The 10,026-nt window shown below is 35.5% G+C and overlaps 2 protein-coding genes across 2 annotated transcripts; one reads left to right on the top strand and one right to left on the bottom strand.

Annotated features, from left to right (window-relative positions):
* The first annotated feature begins 510 nt into the window (after window positions 1–510).
* On the top strand, window positions 511–3,276 carry iscub (iron-sulfur cluster assembly enzyme b). Its single transcript, XM_065250138.1, has 5 exons — window positions 511–668; window positions 1,244–1,357; window positions 2,515–2,625; window positions 2,752–2,830; window positions 2,942–3,276. Exons 1-5 carry the CDS (start codon window positions 567–569, stop codon window positions 3,034–3,036), a joined length of 501 nt encoding a protein of 166 aa, XP_065106210.1. The 5' UTR covers window positions 511–566; the 3' UTR covers window positions 3,037–3,276.
* Window positions 3,277–3,422: 146 nt separating this feature from the next.
* tmem119b (transmembrane protein 119b) lies at window positions 3,423–8,884 on the bottom strand. Its single transcript, XM_065271422.2, has 2 exons — window positions 8,371–8,884; window positions 3,423–5,603 (listed from the first exon to the last, which is right to left on the bottom strand). The coding sequence occupies exon 2, from the start codon at window positions 5,586–5,588 to the stop codon at window positions 4,713–4,715; it is 876 nt and encodes a 291-aa protein (XP_065127494.2). The 5' UTR covers window positions 5,589–5,603; window positions 8,371–8,884; the 3' UTR covers window positions 3,423–4,712.
* Between the last annotated feature and the right edge of the window lie 1,142 nt (window positions 8,885–10,026).

Genomic DNA, 10,026 nt, shown 5'->3' with positions numbered 1-10,026 from the left:
ACGATTCAGTACGTGTACATTTAAAATGAATATTTTAATATTTTTATAACGTACACCCAGTATTAATTTGATACCTAAACCATCTCTTTATCCATTAAGTGGTCCTTGGCCTAAAAAAGGTTGACCTCAGATCAGGTGGATGGTATGGCATGTCAAATGGTGGTGAAGTTTAGTATTAATTAAAGTTGATTTGATTTATTTGATCATTTATATATTTATGGCAGTATACCAACAAGAGGCCAGAGCCCACCAGGGGGCTCAACAGACTCCCAAGGGGGCTTAAGATAAATTTTTAAAATAACACAAATTTAAAATAAAAGTATTATATTTAAAAAATATATATATATTTTTTGAATTATTAAAACAAGAGTTAATAAGTTAATAAGCCTTCATTGTCGTGCATGTGTTGAGAGGGTCTTGAAGTCAAAACGGTTGAGATCCACCGATTTTTTTTAGGGAATATCTCCTCCAAATATGCCTCTGTACTCCCTCTCGTGGTGTTCGTTAATATCTACGAGACTGTACCTATATATTGAGTTTCAAGTGCGTCATACTTTACTTTTATCATGGCTGCCACTCTGGTAAGTAAATGCGCGTGTCCGTTAGTTTTGATAAACAGATTGCTTTGCGTCCCGCTGTGGAGGGTGCGGAGTGGTTATCATGAAAAGGTAAGCTGCTGTTTACAACTTTATGACTGTCTGATTGTCTCGTGGCTCATGTAGTTAACGTGGTTTCATAATAGACATGTACAATGTATCATTGTCCCTATCAGTCTGTCATATTTAATATGCTCGTTTTTGTCGTATTCATTCACGAGTTCAGTGTTTTTCCTGAATGCTTTAATTTATTGTCAAAGCTGTAAATGTGAAAAAGGAGGAGATTACAACATTACAGACATATGACTGTATATTTAAACGTATTTGTAATATTGTATTTCACGAGTACGCATTGACATGTATAAACTAAATATATTTATAGTATATTTAGCGTTCTGTCTGATATCTCCGAGCTTGGAATATTAAATTACTCCCCTCCTCTTTAACTGGAATAAACCAGCAGAAAGTGAGGCAATGAGGTAATTGAGGGATGCTGCAATAAACACCTGTCACGAGAGGTGAGGGACGACCTCTGTGCTGATTGGTTGAATTAAATAGCCAGTTAGCCACGCTCCTCCTGAACTTAGTTAAATAAACTTAATATCTATAAATGCATTACATGACACATAAAGCCTTTTTTTTTAAAGGTGGTGGACCATTACGAGAATCCAAGAAATGTAGGATCTCTGGATAAAAATGCCAAGAATGTTGGCACGGGGTTGGTTGGTGCGCCAGCATGTGGAGATGTGATGAAACTACAGGTTAGACTGACTCGACTCTTATTTGGCATGATCATTATATACAATTATTACACTGATATCTTCATTTTTAAATACATTTTTAACAAATTAGTAATGATTAATCATGATGGCAGGAGTGTTTGATTTCACTATTTATTATTATAATTGCAGTTACCTAGACTTGTGTCTTAGATCTATAAAGACTATTACAGGGGTAGTTTAGGGTTCAGTCACAATGGTAATAAGGGAAACACAGTATTTTTTCACTTTATTTCTATGAGGTTTGAACCAACAACCACTACATCATTATCAATTAATATACATGTTAGACATAGACTTTTTTAAAGATGTAAAATACATTTTTGGTGCATATATGAAGTTTTAGCTCAAAATACTATATTGATAATTTATTATAGCATGTCATTTTATAGGTGTGAGCAAAAACGTGCCGTTTTTGGGTTTGTCCTTTAAAATGCAAATGAGCTGATGAAATGCAAACTCAGATCACCATGATGGTGGTTTGTTGAAATTGAAACCCAATTGTGCATTCAAATATACTTTTTCTCCCTGTCTCTCTGCACTAAATGGCAGTGCTGTGGTTGGATATATAGTGCAGATTAAGGGGCAGTATTATAATAATAAGATCCCCTTTTAAAGGGATACTTCACCGATTTAGCATTCAGCTTTGTATCTGTAGAAACCCGGCAGTATTACTGAATGACCATGTTTCCCTCCATCATTTCCCCCTGAGAGGAGACATATCTGCATTTTGGTTCTGCAAAAAAGTCCTCCGATGATGCAAAAATCGTCATATTACATCATCGGAGGACTTTTTTGCAGAACCAAAATGCAGATATCTCTCCTCTCAGGGGGAAATGAGGGAGGGAAACATGGTCATTCAGTAATACTGCCGGGTTTCTACAGATACAAAGCTGAATGCTAAATCGGTGAAGTATCCCTTTAACAACACACATTATTTTTGGCTTTTTGCCATTTTCACATGCATGCAAAGAATGTTTTTTCTAAAACTAAGTTACGGAGTTGTTCTTTTTCACATTTTCTAGGTTAATAGAAGCACTAGAGTCCCAATTATAGCACTTTTACATGGATAAAAAAAATCAGGTTTTCAGGATATGTCCTCTTTAAAACCTCCCTTCACTCAGTTTGTTTTTTCCTAGATTGAGGTGGATGAAAATGGGAAGATTGTGGATGCCAAGTTCAAAACCTTTGGCTGTGGTTCCGCTATTGCTTCCAGTTCTTTGGCCACTGAGTGGATAAAAGGCAAATCTGTAAGCAAAAATTGTCATATATTTATTTATTTTAATAGGTCGCACTACATATGTTTTTACAGAGTATAGCTAAAAGTGTTTGTTCTAATAAGTATATAAAAGCTTTTTAATTGTTTGTCTGTGTAGGTTGATGAGGCGCAGAAGATAAAAAACATTGAGATTGCGAAGGAGCTTAGGCTTCCACCAGTTAAACTGCATTGCTCAAGTAGGATTTCATTTAATTAATAAAACCCCATATTTTTATATTAATATACAGATCACATTCAAAGAAACTTTTATTTTCTGACTAAGATGTTGATCTCTCTGTGCTTTGCAGTGTTGGCAGAGGATGCCATCAAAGCAGCTTTGGCAGACTACCGTCTGAAACAGGAAGGTGAAGAAGGCGAGAAGACTGTCGCAGCCAATGTCTAGGAGGCGCTGTTGGTTTTCTACAAGTTTAGACCAAAACTCTCCAACCCCTGCACTGTAGCCTGTCTTTTAAACGCACAATTTATGTTTCAAATGGTTTAACTTGCTAGTTAAATGTGCAGAAACATACAGTATGTTGTTCTTATGAATGTTGTTTAGGTGATTACACTGCAAAAGTGTTATTTAATGCCCTTATATTTTATAAACGTACATATTTAAACAATAAAGCATGTGTTTATCTCAGGTATGTGGGCATTGATTAATACCGCATAGTCATGATATAAACAGATATGAAGTAAGCACTTGTTTTACTTGGTATATGCGTACTCAAAACTGATGATAGTAATTAGATTTATGCATTTGACCGAACATTCAAAGTGACATAAAGTAAATTACAAGGTATACATTTTTATTAATGCATTACCAATAGATATAGTTTGGGCTTAAAAATGATGTTTTTGCATTACGACAGAGACTGAATAAATTCATATGACTTGAATCTACTATTTAATGAAAATTTAGCATAGATTAGATTCTTTGTATTAAAATAACAAAATTGTTGGTTCTTCTGACACCAATAGAGCCATTTAAAGCTGGTGCAAAATATGGTTGCTTGTGAAAATTAAAGTTATGAGATTATGTTAAGGTACTATATAAATAACTCAATTTTGACTAAATTTTAGAAAAATCCTGTTATCCCGATGATTTAGATTATTTATTTATTTTTAAATGTATTTATTTTTTTATACATTTTTACAGATTTAGATTGTTTATAAATTTCATTATGCTGTTACATTAAGAACACTAAAAGTATTTATCATTATACAATCCACGTTAAGATTATCTGACCTCAGACTAAACTGTTTAAAAGTGGCATAAAACTTGGTGGCCTTCAGCTGCCGAAGCTGAATTACACCTCTGGACCTTGAAAGGAAATATTTGGAGCCTGAATACGTAAACAATAACCTGACTCACAGAGAAGCATGTCTATGACTCAACTCCTTAATCGGAGTTTGCTTTATTTCTTGCATGTGTGTGCTTCTATGTTTATATTTGCATTGCATTTCGAGGTCAAGTGTCCAGTTTTAGCAGACAGAGAATAGCAACAACATTAGCAACAGAAAATATTCAAGAAAAATTTAATAATCAAGAAGGAGTTTAACTTTTGTTTGTATGTACACTTAAGATCGAATGGAAACTGTTATTTACTTCTGCCAGTTTTCAAATAACAGCATTCAGATATTAAAATATTGTATAAAATAATATATTAAAAATAAGTCAATCAAATAAAACAATTAACTTAAGCTTCTCAGTCTTTATGTCATCACAAACAAAGGAGAAGTGAACGATCTACAAGTATTAAGACATTTCTGCTGATGGTTTGAAAAGAAATTTGGGACACACAAAACTTAAAATACATTTTTTATGTTACAGTCTTGCCTTACAGGCATCCGTTTATATTGCAGTTTTCTGTTAAACTAAAGAAAATGGCTATTTAAAATAGTTGACATATGTGCATCATAGTAAACAGCCATAAAACTAAAGCCATCGCTTTTTCTTCAGATAAGTTGACTTCAATAAAACACAAAAATGTCCTTATTAGAGCAAATACAACGTGTCCAAACAAACTTTGGTCTGTGTTTATCTGTAAATATTTCTAATACTTTAAACATGTCACACTAAAATGCTGTTTTCTCTTCAATGATAACTGAAGTGCCTGAAGTAACAACTTCCTGTTTGTTCATGTCCTCTTGAATCTCAGGCTCAGATGGATGTTTGCTCTCCTCAGGGGGCCCGGACTCAGAAGGGTCATTTTTTTCCATTTCAGAAACAGGAACACTGTCTTGGGACCCGCTGGGGTTTCTGTTTTCCGCAGAATCCTCAACAAGAGACTCGTGTGTAGTTTTCCCCTTCTGCAAAACCGAGTTGTCCTCTTCACTCCTTTCACCCTGAGGACTTTCCTCATCGTCTTTAGGTTTTTCATCTTCTACCGTTTCATTTTTCTCTCTCCATGGCGTCTTAACAGGAGTTCGTAGGTTCTTGGTAGCCAACATGATGTCCTCCTGAAGCTGCTTGGCTGAATTCAATGGCTCCTCAATGGTGCCAGCATTGGCGTTTTCAGGGACTTCATTGAATAACTTCGCTCCTCCAGTCTTGTCCCTCTCATCGACATACATCTTAGAGGGGAAAGCGCAAGGGTAGTATGCGCTGACTTTACGTCTGCGGCTTAAAATTGCAGCTGAGCAGATGATGATGAAAAAGATTAGTAGTAATGTGGTAATGACAACTATGAGAAGGAGATTCTCTTGTAAGAAGTCCACCATTTGATTCAATAAGGACTTGTTGTTGTGTTTTTCTTCGTCGACAGAGGACTGATCAAATTCATTCAGAAAGGAAGTATTGCTGGATGAGTGGAACAGTTCTATGCTACCAGACTCTGACTGCCCACTGCTTTCCAATGAGTCATTGAAAATGACCGGGGTGGCTTTAGTGACGCTGCTGTTAAGCAGAATGATGGACAAGCCGATGAAGCAGCAGAGAGCTGAGTGGTCCATCTTATGACTGAATACCTGGTGGTGGTTAAAAAAAGTCATTTTATTACATTTATTAATCACCACTACTCTATATATGTACAGGAATTTTATAAATGTGTTTTATAATTGCAAAAATATAAAACGCTGGTTTGTTGCAACACTGTCAACCTAACATGGTCCCAACCTGTCACTTAGGGAGTTCCCCATTAAAATGTACCATTACACTCTAAAAACTACTGGGTTATTTTCAACCCAGCATTGGGTCAAAAGGTATGAACCCAGCCCCTTGGGTTAAAATTTAACCTATGCTTAGTTGTCTTAACCCAAAATGCTGGGTTGTTTCAACCTATTGTTGGACTAAATATAACAAAATTTTTAGGTTAATTTAACCCAACAGCTGGGCTCGACCCTTTTTGACCCAACGCTGGGTTGAAAATAACAAATAATTATTTTATATGTGTAGTAGGTATACAAATATGTATACATTTGGCACCAATATGTACTAATATGAACTTAGTATATGTGCTTTTTGAAAGGGTACTGCCCTAGTGACAGCTACACTGTTAAAAAAAACATGCAGCACGACTTGGTTTTGCAAGCCAATTCAACCTACTATTTTAAGTTTTGGCTTAAAAAAGTTGACATAACTTATAAATTCAAGTTGAAATTGTTTAACTTCATTTTTAAGTTAAAGTAACATACAAATATGTGTAGATTTGACAAAAAATGCTGCAATTTTTTTACAGTGTAGGAACCATTTTTTTCCTGACAGTGGTTGAGTAAAATATTGACAAACCCAACCACTGGGGTTATGCTGGGTTGTTTCAACCCATGGTTGGGTCCAATATGTAAATTTTCTAGGTTAATTTAAACCAACTGTTGGATTTGTCCATATTTTATTTTATTAAACGATGGATTGAAACAACCCAGGACTTTTAGTGCATTTTGAAGCCAGTAAACGGACCCAACAACTGTTATAATAGTTAAATAGGCAAATTTGATTAAACACCGGAATTGTTTCTCTTCATGATCAATCTTAACCTCTTATGAAACGGCTGAAATTCGGCTAAAATTCCATGTTTTTGTATAACAGTTTACAGTTTTTTATATTATAATTCAGTCAGAAACGTACAAATCGTTTTGGTTTCGGCTTCGATATTCCATTTCCTTGGACACTTGGGGATTTATGAAAAAAATTGTTTTGGACAATTTCACTGAAGTGGATAAAGGGAAGAATTTAAAGGTAAGTAAACAAACTAAATTGATGCCGCACGTTTCAGGTAACAACTAGATTACAGTTTTATGACTGCTAAAAATCATCTTAAGATTTGTGTGTGGGCTTAATGGAATCCTGAGAGTCAAAGCTTTCAAACGGTGTGCTGCATGACCATATATTTTGAAGATTTAATGCTTCAAAGTTAGAATAAAAGTTATGCAGGCTCACTTCCGAGGGGTGTGTGCCTTTTATGGGGTAATTAAAGGGGTCATAGCCTGAAAATCTGACTTTTTTCCATGTTTAAGTGCTATATTTGGGCCCCAATTGCTTCTATAAACCTAGAAAATGTGAAAAAGAACAACTCAGTAACTTTGTTTGGGTAAGCCATTCTCTGCAAGCATGAGAAAAATTAGGTTGTTCAGATTTTGTCTGTTTTGTGAGGTAGGTAGCAAGGCCAATTACAAAAAAAAAACGCCCCTTAATCTGCTCTATCCAACCACTGCACTGCAATTTAGTGCAAAGAGAACGAGAGAGAGAGAAAAATAATTAACAGCACAGTTGAGTTTTAATTGCAACAAACCACCATTATTGTGATCAGTGTTTGCATTTCATCCGCTTATTTGCATCCTAAAGAACACACCCAAAAGCGGCACATTTTTGCTCAGGCCTACAAAGTGTCCATTTTAACATGCTATAATTTTGAGATAAAACTTCACATAATGTACTCTGGGGACATCAAATACTTATTTTACATCTCATAATATGACCCCTTTAATAAGACTCCTGTGATGCATGCCGGATTCAAAGTACCACACATTTTATCGTATTTATTGTAAGTTCTCAGCTACTGCAGCCACACTTCAGTTCCACATATACAAATTTCTAAAGTATCAAAGGGAATAAACTCTGAGTTAAAATAACATTGAAATAAGTTTTATCAGCATCTTACATCAACGCAACATGTTCGCTTTTGTCCTCCATGCGAAATAAAGTGACAAATTTACTTTGGTTGGAGGAAAATTTGACAAAAGACAGCTGCTAAACCTACTCTGGCTACTCAAGCATTTAAGGAAAAATGATGGCAAAATAATCATTTTATAAACAATGATCTTTCCACTGTGTAACCAGAGGTCTCTCTGTGCCATCTGTGCTCAAGCTGACAACCATAATCATCACTGGGCAAGTAGTGCACAATGGAAATAGAATAAGACTCATATGGCGTCTCATTCTCTAACTTACACATACCATCAATATTTCTCCTTATCACTGTGGTCTCATGCATCAAAACATTTTAACACTGCAAAAAGCACCACTTCCTTTTATGTGGATCTCTGTGACTTTAAAGCATGCAATGGTCAACTTGCCAAAATCAACTCTGAGTGTTCTGGATTTTTACTTTGTTACTAAACTTATGAACAGTTGCAAAAGAGTTTCAAACAGATCCTTTGTTAGTTATCAAGTCGCATCTTGACCGTATAAAGCCACACATTCCTTTGAGGTAATTCATCTGTATATCATTACACAAGCAAATTATTACTAAAATAAAAGACAAAAGAAAGAAGTGTAGTAATTTAAATCCATACTTACTTTCTCCAAGAGCTAAAGTCCTAAAACATGCCTCACTTGGAAAACCTACACAAGATCTACCAGAAAGAGTCTTCAGCTCATTCCTCGTCTCCAGCTGTATGTTCTGTTGTTACAGGCTGCGTGATGAAGAACAGTTGGATCGGTGTGGGGGAAAAAACTCCTCCCCTCCTCCTTCTTTTACTCAGCCCCAGAAAGAGTGTCTGGGCTGTTTCCAGACATACTGTTTTGGTTAAGCTTTGGAAAAGGCTGTCGAGGGGGCAGCAGAATTTCCCCCCATGCATTAGTGTTGGAAAAGTTCAGGCCACCAGATGTAGGCACAACCAGGCTGCTCCTAACTTCTGTTACTTCAACCGTACAAAGATAGTTTGCTAAGATGCTCTCCAATACTCGTGTCTGACATCCCAAATCTTGACCACACTGTAAAAAAAATCTTCTAGTGCTGCATGCAAGTTTAATCAAATTGGTTATGCAAGTCAATTAAACCTACTAGTTTAAGTTTTCAACTAGTATATACACTGTTAAAATTAATATCCACATATATTTTGTTACTTTAACTTAACAAATTAAGTTAAACAAGTTTGCCTTGTTTTTCTAAGTTATGCCAAAGTCAAAATTTAAGAAAGTATGTTAAAAATTGTTTAACTTAATGTTTTTAACTTAAAGTAACATAAAAATATGTTGATTTGACAAAAATGCTGCATTTTGTACAATGTAGCACACGCACAGGTTTTATTTACCCATTGGATTTTAAGCAGACCTTTGGGCTTATTTTTCTGTGTACATCAAGAGAGCCACCCAAAAAGGGCAAGGATGAGATGGGGCAACATGTGGTTTTTAAACAGAAGCAACCGGGTCCCCGAGGAAGAGGTTTATGTTTCCTGTGCTCACATGATCAACGGGGGAGAAAGCTCATGTGCCGTGAGCCACTACTGAAAGAGATGTTTAGAGGAGATCTACTTAACAGAACTGCTAATGAAAGCCTTATATTGAAAATTTGCCATAGATAGTATAAAGAGGAGAAACTAAGTGGCAAGATTAAAACCTAGAGAAATTGTCTATAAATTTTGCGTTTGTCTGAAGGAATATATCAAAAATGGGCCTCTTCTTAGCATTCGCCAATTATCTTGGAATTATAATGACTTGTCAAGGCATACAAGATTGTGAAAACAGCTGCTTTAAACAAATCTTGAGAACCAGAGGATGTAGTATATCTTTTTCATGTCCTTTTTTCCTGACTTCAAAAATAAACTTGGCTGTTCTTTGGATTATGTTAATGATGGATGTATTTGCTTTATGGACCTTCGCCATTCTGAGCCCCATATATGAAAATAATCATTCATTTTTTGTTCAGCAGAGGAAAGGAAGTCATATGCATCTGGAATGGCATGAGGATAAAAAAATGTTACAATAATTTTCATATTTGGGTGAACTATTCCTTTGAGGCAGTGGTTGTCAAACTTTTCGCCGTGTGCCCACCCTTATGGTGCATCCCTTCGTGGCCCTTCCAAAGACAATTCATGACATAAAATAATCTCTTAGAATTTGAATTAAACAAACAAATTAAGTTATACAATGTAGTGATGTTGGTTGGTAGCTATATTTTTCTGAGGTTTGATTACACAGAATTTATGGTAAATTAATGCATTTTAAAAAATG

Source organism: Paramisgurnus dabryanus, chromosome 5 (genome assembly GCF_030506205.2).
Source record: "Paramisgurnus dabryanus chromosome 5, PD_genome_1.1, whole genome shotgun sequence".
Taxonomy (NCBI): Eukaryota; Metazoa; Chordata; class Actinopteri; order Cypriniformes; family Cobitidae; genus Paramisgurnus; species Paramisgurnus dabryanus.
Note: the sequence above shows the minus strand (reverse complement) of the source record. Positions and strands in the feature narration are given on the sequence as shown.